The 22,294-nt window shown below is 48.3% G+C and overlaps 1 protein-coding gene across 7 annotated transcripts in view; it reads left to right on the forward strand.

The window, feature by feature from the left end:
* Window positions 1–13,056: 13,056 nt before the first annotated feature.
* Window positions 13,057–22,294, forward strand: part of ZNF131 (zinc finger protein 131) — a 31,536-nt gene continuing 22,298 nt past the window's right edge. For 2 of the 7 annotated variants that reach the window (XM_037038470.1, XM_037038475.1), the window contains exons 1-3: window positions 13,057–13,271; window positions 14,150–14,288; window positions 15,325–15,426. In XM_037038470.1, coding sequence (XP_036894365.1) covers window positions 14,165–14,288; window positions 15,325–15,426 — 226 coding nt within the window. In that variant the 5' untranslated portion in view covers window positions 13,057–13,271; window positions 14,150–14,164. Of the gene's footprint in view, window positions 13,272–13,336; window positions 13,698–13,752; window positions 13,957–14,149; window positions 14,289–15,324; window positions 15,427–21,915; window positions 21,946–22,294 lie in introns of those variants that run through there. The other 5 variants (XM_037038473.1, XM_037038474.1, XM_037038472.1 and 2 more) reach the window with 5 other exon arrangements.

The raw sequence follows: 22,294 nt of genomic DNA on the forward strand, positions 1-22,294 counted from the left end.
GTTGCCAAAAGTCGTGTGTGATAGTTATATACCCTGGAAATAATAACATAATAGACTGTCAAAAATGGGATTAGAAAGATAGTCTATAGAAAGAAATATTTCTACATCTTTTTAAAAATATTTTATTTATTTACCTTTAGAGGTGAAGGCAAGGAGAGAGGAGGAGAAACATCAATGTATGGTTGCTTCTCAAGCCTTCCCTGCTGGGAACTCGCCCCTGCCAGGATGTGGCCTGCAACCCAGGCCTGTGCCCTGACTGGGATTTGAACAAGGATCGTCTTGTTCGCAGGCCCGTGCTCAATCCACTGAGCTACACCAGCCAGGGCAAAATATTTGTACATCTTGAAGGTATCATTCCTGGGAAAACTGTGAGATGACAAGGGAGGGGAGATAATCCCAGAGTCTCAAATCACAAGTAACTAATAACAGTGGACACAGCACATGTAGCCTGAAAAGTCATAATGATGAGGCGGCAAATCTGAAGGAAAACTTTCAAGGCACGTGAAGAGGTCATTCACAGAAGTATAGCACCACACAGGCAAACTCTGCTTTTCAAAAATTCTCTTTACACCCCTAGCTTTTCTGAAAGCTCTACAGAGTTGCCCGTTTTCACTATTAAAGAGAAACCTGAAAAGGATTTTTGCTGTTAGGAAAACAGGTGAGAAGTGAAAGCAGAATTCAGCGTGTCTTTTCCCAGCTGTTAGGGAGGCAGCAGGCACCTGGAGCAGCGAGAGTGGCCGGGCTCGCCCCTTCCCCAGGGACCCCATCTCGGCCTCTCAGCATCCTGGTGTGGAGCTGCGTCGGGGAGCATCTGTGCTTATCCTGGTTCATTGGGTGCACCTGCCAGGTGTGAGGAAAGCCGACAGGGCTTGTGGGGCGTCGCACTGAGAAGAAGTCTGGTGTAATGAAGCGTTTCCGTCCTGGTAAATGAAGACCCTGTGCTCGCACTGAGCTTGCCTGGTCTTCGGTTCACACGTCTTACAGACTTACATGCAGAGAAAGAACCTGGAAAGCTGCCGAAGGACTATTGGTTCTGCTAGTAGCAAGCGGTCCATTTAGTCGGCATCCAGTCATGGAAAAAGGGAAAGGTTCCTGCTTCAGGGAATGGGCAGGTGTACACAGTTCAGTATTCCATTGTCTTGTAACAGTATGGAAGGAGAAATCGAGTCAGTGATTTTAATAAGGGAAACGACCCTACACACACATTACTTCTTGTTCAAATAATCTCTGTATTTATCATACTGCCAAGAAGAACTTCCAAGATGCCCTAAATTAATTACAGCCCGTCACAGGCAGGCAGGAGAGGTATGAGAGCTGACCGGCTGCAGGGAGGAACCCAGAAAGACAGGGCTTCCGTCCCTGCGTTGTGTAAAGACAGACCATCGTCCAGGGGCCCGTCTCCGTGATCATCGAAGGGAAAAGCCAGGTGCCGCGGGCGCGTGGGTCTCGGGAGCCTCTGCTCCGGGCTCACCCAGGCGCTTCCCGGGTGCCTGCGGCCACTGAGCCAGAGCTCCAAACCGGTCTTCTGCAGGACTGAGTCTCTGCCCAGAGCTGGTCCCCTCTCGCCTTCCCCCACCTTGTCTACAGCCCACGCTGATTCTTTCAGCACGACTTAGGCCTTTCGTCCCCACCTGTTCCCACGGAAGAGCCCATCGAGTCCGGGACGCGGACTCGCATTCTGCAGGTAGAGCTGGTTCCTCCCCAGGACCGGGTCCTTTTCAGACTAGCATTTGGCTCCCTTGAGCCCTTTCTTTCCGGAGCTTTTGGCTGTGGACGTTATTTGGCAACAATACCCTGCTGCTTTTACTATACGTCAGTGTTATTTAAGTTTTATGTATTATTTGGTACAATTTGGTAGGGTATTTGGAGTCTGGGAGTGCTCACAATTTTTTCATCTAGCCCTGGCTGGTGTGGCTCCGTGGATTGAGTGCCAACCTATGAACCCACCCAGTCAGAGCATGTGCCTGGGTTGTGAGCAAGGTTCCCCAGCAGGGGGCGCACAGGAGGCTAACACACACTGATGTTTCTCTTCCTCCTCTCTAAAACTGAATAGTATCTTCAACATTTTTTCATATACATTGACGTTCATTTCTTTGCTCTCTGCCGTTTCAGTTGAGGAAAGCTGCATACAAGCACTGTGCTTGCACGTAGCTAGGAAACCTGTATGGAACACCTACGGGTTGAAGACCCTGTCAAGAGCGGCCCCAAAGCAACACAGGTAAGTAAATGTGGAGACTGCAAAGCTGTCAAGGGGGAGCGATGAGAAAGGAGAATGATTCAGAGTTGGCGAGGAGTGAGAACAGACCTCCCGTGGGCACTGGGGTTGGTGTGAATTCAGAACAGCGGTGTGGGCATATGCAGGGCAGCTTTGTCCACTCCCCCCTTGGTCCCCCACACCGCACCCCGGGACTGTGTCACAGAACAAACGCCCCTTTCGGGTCCAGGCCGAGTACCCGTGATGACGTTCATCGTGCCACTGCGCGTCACACAGGGGCTGGAAGCCACCGCGATGTGCATCAGTAGGTGAGTGTCGATGGGAGACGCGGTGGGTTCTCACTACAGAGTGTATGAAGCAGCTGGACGAAACAGACACGTCACAGGTACAGAAACGTTGACGTTAAAGTCACGGTGTGAGTGAATAATGGAAACAGAAGTAGGTATCTGAGAATATCATTTATATACATCAAAATCACAGTCACTCATTGAAATCCTACTCATTTACATGGATGCATACATAATATTTAAAATATTGAAACATTAGAATGAGGCAAGAGAAGAACTGTTTGCAGATAAGAGAATATAACAGAATGAAATGAAATCAATAGAACAGCATGTTTTTTCCAAGCACGAAGTATGATAATTTGCTAAGAATTTGGCGTCTGTCATGGAAATAATAATAAACAGGTGAGTTTTCTGAAATATCATCCAATCACTACTTCTAGTGTGTTTATTCTTCCATATAAATCTTTAAATCTCTGATTCACATATAATTAAATATTTTCTTTGAAATCTTTCATTAATAAACACATTAAACGTTCTGTTCACTGGAGATTTGCTTTGGAATAAAGAGTGAGAGGGACTCACCCACGTTTATCTCTAGTGGTCGCCAGCTGGTGTTGCACATATTCAGTGAAGAATGACCACTACTGTGTACTAAGTTCCAATACGCTCTTACAGTGATTTCAACAGCTGTCACAGTAACGTTAATTTAGAAATCATTAACAAAAAGTTACCACAGTATGCCTATATTTGGAAATAAAACACCAATAAACATCTAAATACCCATGAGTCACAGAAAAAACTCCCAATGGAAAGTATTAAATATTTTAATTGGATTTTAATGAATATTCAACATCAACCTTGAAAAATATCTCTAATATCATGTGGAGAGATGAATATTCACCTTTAAATACCTATATTTAGAGAACTAATACAAATAATATTAATTAAGGATCTACTTCAAGAGATTAGCAAACTAATGGAAATTAAGTGCAAAGAAATTAGAAGAAAATGATTATAAGAATAAACATTAATGATGTAGATATTAAACAAGCATTAAAAATGAGTAACAAGACCAAAATTGATAGCCCCTAATAAGCTTAGCTACTAAGAAATAGAAAGTCAAGGAGTTCCCTGGCTGGTGTAGCTCAGTGGATTGAGCGAGGGCCTGCAAACCAGAGAATCGAGGTTCGATTCCCAGTCAGGGCACATGCCTGGGTTGCAGGCCAGGTCCCAGCTGGGGATACACGAGAGGCAACCATACATTGATATATCTCTCCCTTTCTCCTTCCCTTCCCCTCTATAGATAAATAAAATCTTTAAAAAAAGAGAAATGATGAGGAGTAAATTAATACTGTCATAGGATTGGGAATAAGAAAGAATGTCACCCCACAATCTGTAATCAATGAAGGGATTACCATGATAGTATAAGTAATCTTATATCAACAAACTTGAAGGTTTAGATAAAAGGCATATTCCTTGAAAATCATGATTTCCCACAGTGCCACTGCCCTGGATTCCAGTAGATACCATAAATCCTACAGAAATTTGGGGCATACCACTTTGGTGCCGTTTTTAGGGTGCCAGTGGCCCAGGGCACACCAATGGAAGGAAAAGGTATCTTGAACTCCTCACCACAAACAAGCAGAGAACTTGCGTCCTCTTTCACTGTTTTATCCTTAATTTTTTTCATTGATTCTTGAGAGAGGGGGAATAGAGGGAGAAAGAGGAAAGAAACGTCTACATGAGAGGGAAACCCGGCTCAGTTGCCTGTTGCCCAGTTCCTGACGGGGGTCCAAACCCAGAGCCAGGCATGTGCCCTGTGGGGGAAGGGAACCAGCGACCTTTCTGTTTGCAGATCAGGGTCCAACCTGCTGAGCCACACTCACCAGGGCCACTCTCACATTTGAAGACAGTGTAGCTCGCTGTTGACAACAGCTCTCCACCCATTTAGTCAGGGACTCAGGAGTCTCTGGATGTCCAATGGGGCCCAGAGGAGGAGAGGGACCTTGTCCACAGCAGGACAAAGCTGCTGAGGAAGCTAACGTGCACTTCAGGCCACACGACCCAATGTTACCAACACACGGACCTGGCACCTGACCAGGAGCTGGAAATGACCCTGACAATCCAGCTGGTCACACTCACTGAGCCATACACTGGGGCGGGCACTGCAGCATCCGTGACATGGCCCAGTCAGAAATGAGCCCAGGAGTGTCCAGGACTCATCAGGAAACCAAGTTGGAGACCCAGAGCCAATGCCATCCTCCTGTGTTCCAGGAATTCAGGTCACAGCTGTGCCTGTTGGCTGTGGACAGGTGATGAAGGAGGCCTGCATTGGACCTGTTCATGGATGAGCTGCTCCAGTAACCGGCTGTTACCAGTTTCTGGGTTAGGACACGAGGGTAATGAGGACAGTGGTGAGGAGAAACCTGCTTACTGAGCAGCGTTGAGGACTCTGGTCATTTCTCTGAGACCTGTGTGTACACCTGCTCCGCGCTTCCTGCGCCCTCTTGTGGCGGAACTCTGGAGCTTGCCTGCCTTCTCTCATCTTGCAATGAACCAACCAGGCCTAGTGCTCACAGCCTCTTTAGTTTCCCCAAAGGTGGCGCTGAAGCTCAAGTTCGCGGTTTTCCTCTGGCTTGCAGATCCCAGCCAGCTTTCAGCCTGTGCTCGCCATCTCTCAGAGCCTGGAAGCGCCTCCTTGTCAGCGTCTGCACAGCTGGGGGAGCGGTGCTCACTCTCACACTCCCGCGCCTCCGGAATCCCGCACCCCACCTCCAACCCCGCGAGAAATCACAGGCAGGGAAGATCTTTCCTGACCCTCAGTTGTGCTAACTTTGGGGCAGGCATCGTGCATGTAAACTCGAGCTGTTTCTTTCTTTTGTCAATGCATCCAAACTCGTTTTTTTAAAAGCCAGTGGAAACCTGGACTTTCCCAAAGGGTTTCCTTGTCTATTGGTGATGGTCTTAAGACACTGTTTTATTAGGGGCTGTAAGACCACAGCCAAGAGGGCTTGAGCTGGTTCATAGGGCACTGCAGGATCCACAGCAGGTGCACGTGCCCCTTACCTGACAGGTGGTTGAGGCTCCTCCTGGGTCCAAGGGTGCTGGGTCCCATGGCTCCCAACAACGCACGTCTGTGTGTGGGGAGGGGGGCAGTTTAATATTTCTCAGGGCCAGACGAAGACAACTTATCCCACCATGATGCTCTTGTCACTCCTGGGAAAACTGGTTTGGGGCCCGTCTCCCTGGCAGTGTGGCTGAGGAAGGGGAAGGACAGATTAGCAGGCAGGTCTTGGCCAGGGCAAGCAGGAAAAAGTCAAGGGCAGGGATGACACCTGCAGGCAGGGCCAGGGCTGAGTGTCTAAGGGAAGGGATGGCAATTGCCTTAAAGTAAGACAAGACCCAGGTAGAGGAAGAAAAGGAATTTCAGTACCTTTATTCCTTTTCATACTATTTTTTACACTATAAAGATTTATTCACTCAACAAATATTTATTAGGCACCTACTATGTGTAAGATACTGCAGTGGGCACTTCAAACACATAAGAGGACACACATTTATCTGCCTTTGTGGAGCTCACGTTCAACCATGGCCCATGTTTGGTGTGAAGCATTGAGAAAACACTGAAGCTTGTAAGGAAGAAAACCAGCATTCTCTCATCCCACCACTGGAAGGCAGCCAGTGTTAACCTTCTGTTGCCTTTTTTGTTGGCCTCGTGCTATACCTGAGCTCACACATCTACATCATGTAAAGTTTGGGGTTCTTCTAGTCCCCTAGATTTGCATAGTGCTACAGGATTTGTGAAAGGACAGGAAACAGTCACACATTCTCCATAAAATGGTCAGTGGTGTTCTAGAAGTTGTATTGGTCAATACTCTGAGAATTATCAGGGGCTGGAATTCACCAAGAGTTGGTAACATACTGATGAGATGCGTGTGTGTGACAGAGAGAAGAGTGGGGGAGGAAAACAAAAGAAATCCTTTTCCGGTTTATGACTCATTCTGCTAGTGAGTAGATGTGGGTATCGGTGACCAAGAAGACGATTCCAGTGAGAGGAGTAGATGTGACGTGCAGAAGAGAGAGCTGGGAGGCGTCCCTAGGGCCGGCCACCAGCCACCAGCGTGGAGCCGACCAGCAAGGTCCCGGCTGGAGACACAGGCCTGGACTGCACATTCAGCAAGACCACCTTCAACATTCCCCAGCTACAGTGTGTGGAGTGAGAAAGGGTGAGGAGCTCATTCCATGGATCTCCCACTTTTCCGAAGTCTTGGAGTGATGTTTCCCAGTCTGGGGGAGCCTGCGATGTTTCTAGGACATTCTAGAGTTTTCATCTACTCCAGTATACACCTCACATGGCTCCGAAGTTCTCTGATGGAGTCATCCCTTGGGTTCAACCCCAATGAAATGAGTTGAAGGGTCAGAGATTGAGGAATAGGTTTTCTGTGTTTATTTGCTCCCCTCCCGCTCCACATGCACATATGTTTGTGGAATTTGACTTGGATTGTTCCTTGTAAGAATGCTTAATTATTCTAGTGAAAGGAACTTAGTTTTCGGAAGGTTGCCAGATGGGAGGGGAAAGGAGAGAATGCGTGAAGAGATGCGAGGATTAAGAAGTACAAATAAGTAGTTCCGGAATCGCCCTGGGGATGTAAAGTCCAGAGGCAATGGAGCAGCCAAAGAACTTACACCCACCACCCAGGGCCATGCTGGACAGTGGGGGGGTTGCCTGAGGGATGGGGGGTGCTGCTGCGGGGGAGCAAGGTGAGAGAAATCAGGACAACTGTCATAGTACAAGAAAAAAATACCACTTTAAGAAGTATGTTTAATTAGTGTAGGAAAACATGAAGGCAAGTCATGCTCGGAAGTTCAGTAATAGCATTGCAAAGATTCCAAAGTACATGTAGAACAGAACTTCGGGAGTGCTGGGGATAGGATAGAATGTTCACAGTCTGGTCTCTTGACTTTCAGAAGTCAAATAACTCGTTCTTAAAGGAGTTCAGTTTGAGAACATTTTTATGATGCCCAAGGTTTTTTGTTGTGCTCAGTGGGAGAAATCAGAATGAGTACATCACTTCCATCTTCCTGGAAGTGGAAGTCTTGCATTTATTTGCTTTTAAAAATGTATAAAATGATTACTGATTTGGAGTTCAGAGTCTTGGTCCCCTCTTAAATTCGTCACCTCGGGCAAGAGGCCCTTCGCTTCATCCCAGTTCTGGACTTGTTCGGAAGGCATCTTAGTCTGGAATAATCTCAAAAATCAATCCAAAATAAGGCAAGAAAAGAGGGAAGTAACGCAACAGTAAGACTAGTAGAAAACAAACATTAACATCATCAATTTAACCCCAGATGCATCAGAATGGCAGGAAAGATAGAAGACTGGGGCGCTCTCATAATAAGAGCTCAAGGAAAAGAAGACTCTTTACGGAGACAGCAAAGAGAAGTCATCGAGTTGCACGTTTGCGATAAAATAAAATAACACAAAATGAAGTAAGCTAAAAGCCCCAGCTGTGCTCGGATCTAAAGGACCCTTTGATCTGGGGTCTCAACATTCCGGGGTCTCTCCAACGTCTAGGAGGATAGTGACCTTCCCCACAACTGGATGTCAATACAAGCTGTTGCGGTGCCAAGATGGGACCGGAGCTGAATTTGAACTCTCAGCCTCTTGAGAGAAAAATGCTGAAAAGGACACTCTGGACCTGGTGTGTCACCTCCCGCTTAGCCTGCTGTCTTTGGGGACTTTTGCTCCCTGGCCAGCTGTCCTGCCTTCTTGCCCAGACCCACAAGGTGACTGAGTAACCCCCTGACCTGGAGGTCCCGAGCCAGCTATTGTTAACTGCCACACGAGTCCCCATCCGGGCTGGAGGCAACCAAGTAATTGTCTTGGAGTACCACTCCCAGCCTGAGTAGTAGCCCTAGTCATTTGGTCAGTTTCTTATTTGCCGCATATCTAAGATATTGCGTGCCCCCTACAAAAAATCTGGCCTTGTTAAATCTTTTTCCAGTTTGCTGTCTCTGGACTCATGGGGGACATCCTCCATTTTCGGTTCCTTTAGGCAGTCACAAAGATCTCAATTTTAATCTATAAATGTTTTTTTAAAAATTCTAAACAGTAGCAATATGAACGTTACTCTGGGGCGTAACAAAGAGCACCATCGCTGAAAGCTTACTGCAGGTCGGGGACCAACCCACATGCTGCCTGCGTGTCACCTCCTTTGCTTCCCATGTGTCACCTCCTTTGCTTCCCACAGCAACGCTGCTGGAAAGGGGAGGGGTGCAGTTCAATGAAGGGAAACCATCTGCCCAAAGTCACCTGGCTACAAAGCTGAAGGAAGACTTCACCCCCAGCTACCTTTCAAATCAAACTCAACCACCACACCATCTCCTTCCCAATGTTGCCTTGAAAAATACAAAAGGACACCACCAAGGTAGCCAGAACTACTTGTCAATCCTCCTTAAGTTTGAAGGATCCATATGAACCCAAGAGAACAACTATAAACCTGGTTATTATTAACAGACACAAAATCTGTGCCACAGAAGAACCGTATGATTTCACTCATAAGTGGGATGTAAAACTGAAAGCAACAAATGAACAAACAAGAAAAGCAAACAAAAACTCATAGATGCAGGGAACAGAATGGCAGAGACCAGAGGGAAGGTCTGGGGGGGTAGTAAAGGTAAAGGGAGTCAGATACACGGTGATGGAAGGAGCTCTGACTCTGGGTGGTGGGCACACAGTGCAACATACGGATAATGTATCATAGAACTGTATACTGGAGACCTATGTAACCTTATCACCCAATGTCACCCTAATAAATTAAATTTTTAAATAACTTTGCCCTGGTTGGTGTAGCTCAGTGGATTGAGCGCAGGCTGCGAACCAAAGGGTTGCAGGTTCGATTCTCAGTCAGGGCACATGCTTGGGTTGCGGGCCAGGTCCCCAGTGGAGGACACATGAGAGGCAACCACACATTGGTGTTTCTCTCCCACTCTTTCTCTTTCCCTCCCCCCCTCTCTAAAAATAAATAAATAAAATATTTTAAAAAAATAACTTGCACCACAGGGGCCTTTGTTTTAACACTAACTTCCTTTTTCTGTTGCCTGCCCTTGTAGGTGCCTGATTACTGAATGCTTCTGAAGGCAATCACACATCCGCAGACTGCTATCGCATAAACTCTTGGCCGCCGACTCCTACTGACCCTGTTGATGCTCCTGGGATGTGACTGTGTCCGGGACCCACTGCAAGCCTTCTCCCCTGTTCTGTGGTGGGCAGCTCCTAAGACTGCTCCCAATGGTCACGCCTCCTAGCGTTTGTGCCATTGACTGTGGGCTGCGTCTGGTGACTTGCTTCTAACAGAGAGGGTTAGCGAATGTGAGGGAAGGTCACTTCTCCGGTTAGGTCGCAAAAAGACTCTGGCTTCTGTCTTGCCCACTTTCTCTTGCTCTGTCACTTGCTCTTTATGATGGACTCTGGCTCTCAGCCCCTACAGGGAACCACACATGGAGGGAGAGCCTACACCGGAAACTGAAGTCCTCAGTCCAACAGCCCAGGAGGAACTGAGCCTTCTCAACAATCACAGACTTGGCCTCGGAAGCAGGTCTCGCCTCAGCTGAGCCTTGAGACAACGGTGGTCTCAGCTGACATCTTGATTGGAACCTTGTGAAAGACCCTGAAAACCCGGCTAAGTGACATCCACACTTCTGACCCACAGAAACTATGACATAATAATAATAACAATGTATTAAGCCACTACATTTTGTGGCAATTGGTTACACAAGCTTAAATAACTAATACCTTTTCTGATCTCAAATGTCCCCTCCCCAACACACACACGCACCCCTCTTCCCCTAATCTTGGATTATAGGGGATAATCTGGCCACCTATTTCACAGAGAGAATAGATTTTTTTTTCAGTTAGAGTTTTCTCAACTTCTTAAAAACAAATCCACCCTCCTAGGAGCAGGGGCCCCAGCCCCTGGGCCACAGACTGGAACTGGTCAGTAGTCTGTTTGGGGCCAGGCTGCACAGCAGAAAGTGAGCTTGAGTGCAATGTGTCTGCATCGTCCTGAAACCATCCCCTGCCACCCAGCCCTGGTCTGTGAGAAAAATACCTCCCATGACAGTGGCCCCTGGTGCCAAAAAGGTTGGGGACCCCTGCCTCAACGCATCCAATCCATTAATCCTTTCAATAAAAGTCGATGTCCTTCCTCCTGTCTAAGGCTGATTCACTCACCTACTCTCTTAACTTCGTCTTCTCTAGTCTCTTTTTTTTTTCTTGTAAATTTAGCCCCCGTTTTGTCTTATATTTCCACCACCTCCCTCTGCTGGACCCATCTTTCAGCATTTAGATTGCGTGAGTCTCTCCCTCCCATCCAAAACCAAACTCAAACTGCCTCGACCCATGGCCCTCTACAGGCACTCCTCTCCTCCCTCATTCCCGGACCAGAGTCCTGTCACTGTTACCTCAGTTTCTTTTCCTAATCAGTCGTTGACTTATTTGGATGTAGAATTTTCACCCTCCCCTCCCCCACAGCTAAAACTGTTCTTACTAAAGTATTCTACCGAAGACGGACAGAATGCTGATTCTAACGGCTCGCTCCCCACCTTCACTTCACTCAACCACCTGGCGTTGTCGGCACTGCTCTTCCCACCCTCTCTTCTGAAACGTTGACCTTAATGTTACATTCCTCTGGTTTTCCTCCTTTCTCCAGCTGCCGTGCCGCCCTTTCAGGTTCTTCCTCTCCCACGCAACCCACACACACTGGAACTTCTCAGGGATAAAATCCTACACCCTTTTCTGTTCTGACTCTAGACCAAGAGTTCAAACTCCAATGCTTTAGAAACAAGGAAACTAAAAAAAGAATAATGTAATCCAGGCCTAAGATGTTAGACATTAGATGGAGGCTGTGGTAAACGAATAGCTCACACCCCATAGGGAGAGGGCGGTCTCCATTTAAAGAAAAGTAGCCCTATATGCTTGAATTTCTAAAAAGCCTATTTCTATGCATAGTTTCTTCAACGTAAAAAAAAAAAACAACAAAAACCAAAAAACACTGTGTGGCCCTGGCTGGTGTGGCTCAGTGGATTGAGTGTCAGCCTGTGAACCAAAGGGTCGCAGTTCCATTCCCGGTCAGGGCTCATGCCTGGGTTGCAAGCCAGGTCCCTAGTTAAGGCTGCAAGAGAGGCAGCCGATCGATGTTTCTCTCATTCTCCCTCTTCCCCTCTCTAAAAATAAATAAAAAAAATTTTAAAGCTGTGTGAATAATGACAATAATTATAGTAAAATACCAGTAGTCCAATTCAACCTATAAGCTGCTAGTCTATTATCCCTGCATATTTTCCTTAAACAATCTCATCTATATTCATGGCTTCAAAACCCACTTTATGCTCAAAAGCTTTAAGGATAGTTCTCTCACCTAGACTTTCTATTCAAGTTTGTATATAGTGACTTGTTGACATTATCTCCATTCAGTTGTGTCCTTAACTACCCCTCCCCTCCCCTCTCCATTCCTCTGTCTCCAATCGGTTCCTCCATGTGTACTCCCTACTTTGGTTACGGTACCGACAATCAACCTGCTTATGCCGGAACCCTAAGAGCCGTCCGTGATTGTTCTCCTCTCATCACGAGTGTATTCACGGTGGCACATTCAGTACCTATGGCATACCTTCCTGTCAACACTGGCTCTATCACTAGATTCCATAGTTCTCTAATCCCTTTGCCACCATGCTTCCATCTAGGTTACTAACAGCCTCCCAGATGGTCTCTACTCTCGCATCTTGTCTCATCTATTCTCCATATTCGGTCTCGAATTCTCACTCGAACAGGTTAATCTCATGAAGTCACCACTCTGCTCAATCTTCAAGGCTTCCCTTTGTCAGTGTACGAAAAATCTTACATCGTTAAGTGTCTGCAAGGCCCCTGTGGGTCTGTCTCAGCCACATTCTTCCAGTTCAGGTAACCTTATAGTCTGTGCCCTGGCTAAGGGTTCAGGGTGCTTCTTCAAGGTCACTAGCTTTCCCTGACCCCAGATTACATTGTTCTTCCCATCTCATAATACTCAAAAGTCAGCCCCCAGGCAATTAACTATTTGAGATGTCTATCAGACCAAAAATCAGAAGGCAGAAACCCCATAAGCCTTGTTCACCACCGGATTTTTCAGTCCTTGAAAGCACTGCCTATCAGCATTGACTCTCAATTAATGTGTGTTGGAATAACGGTTACATTCACTTCACTATGTCAGTTCTTCCCTAATTCCCACCCCCTTCTCTCTTTGAGAAAATAAATGTCAACTATCCCATTTTCCTTAAAAACATTTTCTCCCCCGAATGAATGGAGCCAATCACTTGAGGTTGATAATCGGTCACTGGCCTCATTAAATGCGGCAGTGTAGTGAGTAGGGTGTTAAGCCGTAGTAACCGCATCACGTGTAAGTAATAGCACCTCATCCACCGGGTCCAGAGCCCAGCACCCACGTGCTGGCCGCAAAGCATGGAGAGGGCGGGCACCCGGGAAGACGATCCCTGGCGGCCGGACGTGCTCGCGCCCGTGGTCGCCCAGCCCGCGCCACGGCCCCCGGGTCTCGGAGCAAGCGCACGTGCGCCGGCCGGACCTGAGCGGAAGGAGCACCCGGCACTCACGCAGACATGGAGGGCGAGGCGCTGTTTAGGGGTAGGGAAAGGTGTGGGGCGAGTTCCGCCCCGGGAGGGGAGAGCAGAGCAGGGCAGGAGAGGCTTTGAGGGACGTAGAGGAGCGAGGGAGGATTCCGAGTTAGGTAAGGCGGGTCGATCCTGAGCTGAGGAAGAAGGGGGCGGGGAGGGGCGGGGCTAGGGAGCAGCCGCATAAAAGTCCTGCGGGTGCGCGTGGCGGGTGGATCCTGAACCCTGGTCGGAGCGCGCAAGCCCGCAATCGGGCCGGAGTGGGTGGAGAGTGGAGATCGCCGCCGCGGCCCCGGCAGGCCCTGCACCGGCCCAGCCCCCACCCAACCCACAGCAGCCCGATTCCCTGCTTGAGCGCGCGCGCGCGACCTCGCGGCGCCGAGCCCCAAGTCCCCACGGTTGGCCCCTCCCCGCCGCTGGGTGCGTGGCCCGTCCTTCGGCAGTCTGCGCTCTCAGGCAGCCGCGTCAGCCGAAGTCTGACGCAGTGACGCTTTACGTGGACGTAAGTGACGCACAGGCCCGGGCCGCTCCTCCTTCCTTGAGTGAGTGCCGGCCCGGTCGGGGCGGGGGAGGAGAGGGGGGGGTCGGGGAGGCAGAGGCGACCCGGGAGTCGTTGTGGGCCGCGGGCCGGACCGGGTTCCGCGGCGGCGGGAGCCAGGGCCGCGCAGAAAGGTTTGGCGGGCCGTTAGAGGGCCCCGGCGGCTGTCGGCCGGGCCCCTGCCGGACTTGCGCGCCCGGGCACCCGGAGCCTCCGGAGCGGCGCCCACCCCGCTCCAGCGCGCGTCTCCCGACTCCAATTAGGTCAGGCTCGGAGTCCTGCGGCCGCCACTCCGGCCCTTGGCGGCTCGCCTTTCTTCTCTCGCCTTCCTCTCGCCTCCCCCTCCCCCTTTCTTTTCACGTTGCTGGGGTGTTGGTTTTTGTTGTTTTCTGCTTTCGGGGTTCTGTTCCACAGCCCAAGCTCATGGGTGTACATTATCATGCTCCTCTTTTGTAGAGCAACCCGCCGGCCATGGAGGCCGAAGAGACGATGGACTGCCTTCAGGAGTTCCCGGAGCATCACAAAATGATTCTGGACCGGTTGAATGAACAGCGAGAGCAGGACCGGTTTACTGACATCACCCTGATTGTCGACGGTGGGTGGGGTGGTGGGCTCGAGCGGGTTTGGGGCTTCGGTTCTCACCTCCCTCTTCCCGTCTCCTCGGAGCTCCCTATCAGAGTCTGCGGAAAGTGCGTGCTGGGCCCGAGGGCGCTTGTCAGTGCAGCTCACATGGACCGGCGGCCTGCAGAGGCTCGTTGGCGGGCAGTGACGATTTGAACTGAACCGTGGCGTTTTAACTCCTGGAAGTTTTCCCATTGCACACCTGAGTGCAGGATTATGGGGTGGGGACAGTGAGGACGTCTCTAAATGTTTGGTTAATGGGCTTCTCTGGGTAAGCTGCTTTGAGTATTCCACAGAAGTCATGTGGGAAGGTTGACTCCCCCCGCCCCCCCCCCCCGCCCCCCGTTTNTTAATGGGCTTCTCTGGGTAAGCTGCTTTGAGTATTCCACAGAAGTCATGTGGGAAGGTTGACTCCCCCCGCCCCCCCCCCCGCCCCCCGTTTCTCAAATGGTCTTGGAGACTAAGAGGATCCTCTGCAACACTGATACCCACCCCCTTTGGAAACCCTTAAAGCAAAGTGGGGTCTTTGTCCATCTTGGGTGTTGTCATTATGATGGAGGCAAACCCAGCTTGGGCGTCTTTTCAGTCTAGTGAAAATACGCTTCTTCCAAATATTAGGCATATTCAAATGTTTCTCATAGCAAACACGTGCAGCTTCATGCCTGTCCTGTAGCTCCGCCCCCCTCTCCAAATGATCTGTAACCTTCTGGGTGGTGTTTATATTGAGTAGTTTCCACTGACTAGGATATGCCTTTCACTGTTTAAGTGGCAGGAGGCTCCTGCTTCCTGAAGTATTGTAAACTGGCCTTTAGGTAAAGGTCTGGCTTTGGGGCTCATTGAGATTAAAATTTGTCGAGACAGCTGCCAGGAATATTCTGACTTTAGTTCAGTAATTTCTGTAGTTGTATAATTACATTATAAAGATTTACTTCATGTAATTTTCTAAGTTGCTTTCTTGCTTTATATTTGGTGTTTGTGATTATGTATGGTTTTATTTTCTTTCTGTCTAGGTCACCATTTTAAGGCCCACAAGGCTGTTCTGGCTGCTTGCAGTAAGTTCTTCTACAAATTCTTTCAGGAGTTTACTCAGGAACCTTTGGTGGAGATCGAAGGTAAATACTTGTTTGAAATAAAACTGCTTAGCAAACAGTATGGTTGATGAGGTTTTAGGCAGTTAATTAGTAAGACACCATGGGACACAGGCATCAGGGGTTCTGTGAGGTGACTGAATAAATCGTTCTTTTGACACCTGAGAATTCTTACTTTCAGTCAAGTGCTTGGTGCAGTGACCTGCCAGGAAAAACTCCGTTAGGTGGTAGGTGCTGGTCTCTGAAAAGAGCCCTTTCCACTGCTAAAACCCACAGTCACTTGCCATCTTTTGAAAACATTACAGTGAAGTCCCATCTCTGTTCAGTGGGCTTGTGTTTCGGATTGCGCGTGCTGAAGGGTAGTGGAGAGGCCTCTCCTAGCAGAGGTACAGGTGTGAGTGGCTTGGTGCGGAGGGGCTGCTGAGGTGTGGAAAGGGCTAAAGATGAACTGAACCAGCTTTCAGAAGTCGTCGTGGCTTTAGATGGTCGGGGATAGAAGGGGTTAGCCACCAGATACAGTTTTGTGATTGTAAGTGATCTTCTGTACGTGCTGGGCTTTTCTGTGATAATGGCCTGTCAGCCACTAGGTGTTGTGCTACATGGTCTGTGCATTTCCCGAGGCTCACAGCAGTGAACCCTTGAAGTAAGTGGTGTTTTTCCAATTAATACACCAGGGAACAGGCTCCAAAGGTTACTTGCCCGAAGTTGCCCACTAGCAAGGGAGTCATAGTTTAGAACTAGGAAATAAATCAGCTTGTCTACATAAATACCGAGTTTTAGCTTCTTTGGGGGCTTTCTGAGTTTTGGTTTTGTATCTCTTTTACCACGTATATACTCTTTGTTGTGAATGGGTTGCCTAGAAACACTATTCCCTTGGAAAATTTTTTGTGCCTGGGGAGTAAAGAAAACGTAAAAAGTTAAGAGCATCCTTTTCTGTTAGCACATCCCAGTCTACCTAGCATTCCACCTGCTCTGTCCGAGGGTGGGTTATCTGCTGGCTGGCTGACGGGCAGCACGCAGGCGGGATGGGAGTCCACAGAGCTTACTGAGGGGGGGGGGTCTTGCTGCCTGGGTGGCATTGCAGTGCAAGGTAAGGTTTCATGCATTTACCCACCTGAGGTACTGTGTGGCCCCAGGCAGGTTACTTTACCTTAATTGCATACTAGCCTCCTCATCTGAAAAGTAGGTTATTAGGCTTGATTAATTGAAACAACGTGCAGAGTGCCTGGCATAGTGTTTAGTGGATTGTCAAAGCTTGATAAACTGGGGCTATTTGTCAGTTGAATATTTATAGTTTATGTACTATGCTACACTGATGAAATGAAGAATTGATGAATAAGACAACCCTTTACAAATTTGCAAATTTAATCATGGAGAAGCAACAGGTAAAGGAGTGCAGAAAGTGTGGCAGAGACTTTTACTGTAGAACGGCGTCCCTGAGGAGGGAGAACGGGCGGTTGGTCTACCTTAGAGAGATGGGAAAGATCGAAGAGAGGAGTTGACTCCGGAGCAGACTCTTAAAAAGTCAGAAAGGTAGTGGCCAGGCTGGAGTGCGGATTGCTGGTGCGGCAAGGACTGCCGAACTGCCGGAGAACCGGGGTCTTCGCTCCCGAAGACCTGTCTCCTCGGTGTGTCTTGTGGACTTGGCGGTGCCTCTGCCCGCTGTGTCCTCGTGGCAGAGCACATGCAAGCCTTTGGTGTTTAAACTGTAGACCCATAAGAAAGTAAAAGGTAAGAGCACTTTCTGTTTTTGTTATTTGCCAGATTCAGGTTTAAAAAATTAGTTTGGCTCAGTGTCGTCTTAACCTGCTAACGGTGGGATTGCTCTGCGATGTACTGCGCTCACCTGGCCACCAGGAAGGCCCTGAGTGTGTCACTGGGAAACCTGAATTGTAGTCCTGGCAGCACTTGGGCATGTTGGCTTTCTTTTTTTAATCTGAAAATAAGTAAGTGATTTGGGCCCTGTCATGGATGTTTTAAATATTAGGTCATCACACTCTGGGTGTTCTGGAGAATGCTTTTGTTGTATTGATTTTGGTTTATTTTAGGAGGTCATCAACTTGCTTAGGGTCAGGCTGCCTTACCTAGGCTGTGGGTCCAGTGCCAGTTTCATTTTCAAAACCTGTGTGGTGCTGCCTGTGCCCCAGGTGTGCTGACCTGGGGGCAGTTCGTGCCAGGGTGTAGTTGTCAAAGCCTTTGCTGCGTTCCCACAGGTCAGTTCCACCTGCGTGGGGCTCGGCAGTAAGCTTGAGTCTGTGTGCGGATTGAGAAGGCCTTTCTCTAGACCTCTCTGGTCTCTGCACACGAGCTCCCAGCTGAAATTCTGGGGTTTTAGCTGCCCTGTGCTGTCTCCACTCCCCACCATGGGATCTACTTGTACACAACAGGGAGAGAAGAGGGAGAGAACGGAAGAACAGGGATTCTCTTCGTGCTCTTGATGCCGCGGTCTCTCTCCTAGCTCTCGGTCAGAGAGAAGGACTTGCTCTCCAACTGGAGGAGCTTGCTCGGTGGCCAGTCCCGGGTGTGCAGCTTCAGAACCAGGGCTTGCCTTTAGGGAGGGCGGAGACAGAGGAATAAACACAGTATTTTCCCCTCACCCTCCACACAAACTCTCCTCCTTCTCCGGCTCTCTAGCCCAAAGGAGTTTGTCCTGCAGCTGCTTCTCCCTGCACCTGCCACAGAGTCCTGGGACTCGGGCCATCCTGGGGTCTGAGCTGGGATGCGTGAAGGGAAAGAGAAAACCCAGGGAACTCCCTGCTCTTTGAGATTTGGTTTCTCTCTCCAATTTGCTTGCTTCCATTTATTTTTCAAAGTCCTTGTTTATTTACTTTATGTATTTTCCCCAGGATTTGTAGTTGTAATCAACGGGGAAGATAGGATAGCGTGTGCTTTCTCCATCTTAGCTAAAACTGGGACCCCCCCCCAAATTCTGTAAAATAGGAATAAGGACCTGTAGTGATGGCTCTGGTCCTTAGTGGCAAATTAGAAACACCAGGGGAGCTTTTGCAAGTACCAGTGCCCAGGCTGTGTCTCCAGATCGGGTAGCGCTGTCTCTGAGGGTGAGCATCCAAGGGTCTGTATTTAAAAGTTGTCTAGGTCTTTGTTATTCAGGGTGTGGTCTGAGGACTGGTGGTAACAGACAGCACCTGGGAGCCTGTTGGAGGTGTAGACTCTTGGGCTCCACCCTAGGCCTACAGGATCAGTATAAGGCCCTTAGACGATTCCTGTGTACAGCGAAGTTAGGGCAGTGGTGCCCCGGAACCATTTCATTGTGTAGCCATTGTTGAGAACCACCGCTTCATAGGGTGTTGTAAAAGCAAACAATATGCTTGCAAAAGAAATTTCGCTTCGAATGTGCTCTGTACCACTTGTCACTAGATGCAAATTGAGCTACGTCTCTCCCTGTTTTCTATGTCCCTAGTGAAGTAAGTTACCTCTGGTTAGAACCATAGGTTCACCTTTCAGATAAAATTCTTGTCCCCAAAGCCAGTTGCTTTGAGGCTTGTGACTTGAATTCACACCACATAAAATCTCCAGTGAACATTCATTTCTTTGTTCGGAACACAGCCTTCTAACCTGAGCCTCCAATTTTCTAAGCCCGTTCTTTCTCTGTTCCTCCTGCAGCCACGTCCATGGCACCTAGTGTTCTCTCTCCCAGCAACTCTGCAGTCGTGTCAAACTTGAGCCCTTACTGTCAAGGTCAGGACACCCAAGTCCGTATTCAGGCACGTGCTTTTTGAGTGGGAGTTTTCACTAATTGGGGGAATTCCCTAAGACTAGAGGAATTTCAGAATTCTTCCCCTTTGTTTCTTTCTCTGGGAGAAAAGACTAGATTAAGGTGTAACATTTTCCTTAGATACTTGTTTAGAAAAATTGTATTCTATAGCACACTTCTATTACAAAAGAAGTAAGGGATTGATGAGAAAATGGGCTGAGAGTTGAAAGTTACCAAACTTGTCCTGATAGAGAATAAAGTGTTTTCACGCCATCCATCATCGGCCACTGCCTTGCTTCCCTGGGCCGGGGTTACCAGGTTGGTTCAAGTTAGCTAATTACTCGGAGAAGTTTAGTCCTGCAACCATTGTGGGCCTGGCCACATAAGAAGCACCAGGGGTGCTTGTAAAAAGTTTCCCATCCCAATTTTGATCTGGAGATCAGGGACCTATGGGCAGGGGTGTGTGTGTGTGTGTGTGAGTTTAAAGTGCAAGTTCATTAGAGTGACACGGAGTAGATAATACACTACTCCATAGGCAGAGGAGCATTAAATGTGTGTATATACTTATTATTTATTTTAGAGAGAAAACAAAAAATCTATTGTTCTGCCCACTCGTGCATTCATTGACTCTTGTGTGTGCCCTGACCCAGATCAAACCCAAAACCTCGGCACATGGGGACTAGCCCCTGCTTCTATTAAGTCTGCAGGTGACTGGTGAGCTAAAATCAGGGACAGAGTGCACGTATGTAAATCCTGGAGGCCAGCAGTTCCTTGAAGCGACAGGTGTTTAGAGTGTGCTGCAGTGACGCAGTGTGTGTCTCACGGAACGCTCCCAGTGGGGTCCGAGGCCACACTGTGACCTGGTAATGTTTCAGCAGTGTGGCACCTCACTGTTTACTCTCTTTTAAAATTTTATTTATTTTAAAGAGAGGGGAAGGGAGGGAGAAAGAAAGAGGAGAGAAACATGGATATGTGAGAGATCTAGTGATCAGTTGCCTATCACATGCCCCCAACTGGGGACCTGGCCCGCAATTTAGGCATGTGCCCTTACTGGGAATGGAACCAGCGATCATTCAGTTCACAAACTGGCACTCAGTCCATTGAGCCACACCAGCCAGGGCTACTGTTTACTCTTAACAGGGATAAAGATTATAAATAGCCTTAGTTCAGATAAATTTTGCTCCCAAATTTATGAGAAAACTGGATTTAAGAGATTGGAGGACTTTGGGATTATACATATGAGATTCTGGGCCTATAGTGAATGAAATACCATGGGCATTCAGACTCCTCCCAGCAGGAACATTTTCAGCCATTCTATTTGAAAATCTTCATCATAGACTTTGGAATTGGGCCATCTGTTTGATCCTAGTATTTTTCTTTTTATTTGACGTATATATTTTTTATATTTTATTGGTTATGGTATTACAGTTATCCTGATTTTCCCCCTTTGCCCATCTCCACCCAGCACCCCCCACTCCCTCAGGCAATACCCCCACCCTTGCTCGTGTCCCAAAGTCATGCGTGTAAGTTCTTTGGCTGCTCCCTTTTGCATCCCTGTGGATATCTGTAACTACCTTGTAAATCCCTTATGTCTCACCCATTCTCCCACAACCCCCTCATCTATTTATCTTTAGCCTTTGACATTTTAATTCTGATGTGTTTTAGAGTGGGTCTCTCTCTATCCACCTTTTTTGGGACTCTGTGTTTCCTGCACTTGCATGTCTATTTCCTTCACCAAATTAGGGAAGTTTTTTTCATCATTCTTTCAGATAGATTTTCAATTTCTTGCTCTTTTTCTTTTCCTTCTGGCACCCTATGAAGTGAATGTTGGGCCTCTTGAAGTTGTCCTAAAGGCTGCTGACACTGTCCTCATTTTTTTTGGATTCTTTTTTCTTCTTGTTCTGATTGGTTGCTTTTTGCTTTCTTATGTTCCAAATCATTGATTTGATGCTTGGCTTCATCCACTCTACTGTTGTTTCCCTGTAAATTGTTCTTTATTTCAATTGGTATATCCTTTGTTTCTGACTGGATCTTTTTTATACTGGTGAGATTCTCACTAAGTTCCTTGATCATCCTTATAACCAGTGTTTTGAACTCTGCATCTAATAGATTGCTTATCTCCATTTTGTTTAGCTCTTTTCTGGAGTTTTGATCTGTCCTTTCATTTGGGCCATGTTGCTTTATCTCCTCACTTTGGCAGCCACCTTGTGTGTGTTTGTATTAGGTGGAGCTGCTTTGTCTAGGAAGTGTGTGGCCTTATGTAATAGTGCGTGTCCTGTAGGGCCCAGTGGCACACAGCCTTCCCTATCAGCCAAGCTGTGTACTCGAGGCTGGCCCTTCATGTGGGCTGAGTGCACCCTCCTCTTGTAGTTGAGCCTTAGTTTCTGGTTTCTGTTGGCAGATCAATGGGAGGGATTGACCCAGGTGGGTCAGCTGCAAGGGACTGGCTGTGACCACTTACCACCAACCTCTGCCCTCTGTGGAGGATCAGCTGTGCAGGGGCAGGGTGGTGGTGCTCCGGTGTGGTCTGTAGCTGTCCACTGGGCACGTTGGTTTTGGGGTTTCCTGTGTGGTGGAGTCCAGACTCAGCCCCCCACTGTGTTTTGCCTGACGCCACCCTGCCTGAGTTATAAAGCAATCTGAGATGGCCGCTACTTGTGCTGTGCTTGGAGATTCCCAGGTAAAGCCAAGCTATGAATCTAGGCTTCTCTTAGTGCTGGGCCTGGGGCTGGCTGAGGCCAGCTGTTGCTTGTTTAAAAGGATTTTGGAAGTTGTGAAGCATGAGCCAAGACCAGCCATTTATATGGAAAGGCAGCTTGGGTGGGCCTGTAAGTTTTATGGGGCAGAGTCTCTGGGGATCTCCAAGGTGGGTCAAACAGTGTTAGCCAGGGTGGTGGAGTCTCAGATGTGGCACCAGCTTGCCGACTCTGGGATGGGAGAAGGTCTGGAAGATGGACTCTGCTCACCTTGATGCCAGACACTTCAGCCTCCCCCTGCTTGCTGCTGGTGTCCCTCAAGCTACCTCTCTGTTGCCAGAGCTCAGGGGGAGTGAATCTGAGTAGATGAGTCCGTGTGTGGGTTCTCTGAGGGGAACTGCTTGGGGCTCCAGCAGTTTCTTCCACCTACTCAAATTCTGGTGGTTTTTGCAGCCAGAAGCTGTGGGGATGTGTCTTGCTG

The sequence above is a fragment of the Sturnira hondurensis genome, unplaced genomic scaffold, assembly GCF_014824575.4.
Source record: "Sturnira hondurensis isolate 20B ecotype Veracruz unplaced genomic scaffold, ASM1482457v3 Scaffold0024400, whole genome shotgun sequence".
In the NCBI taxonomy this organism is placed as follows: Eukaryota; Metazoa; Chordata; class Mammalia; order Chiroptera; family Phyllostomidae; genus Sturnira; species Sturnira hondurensis.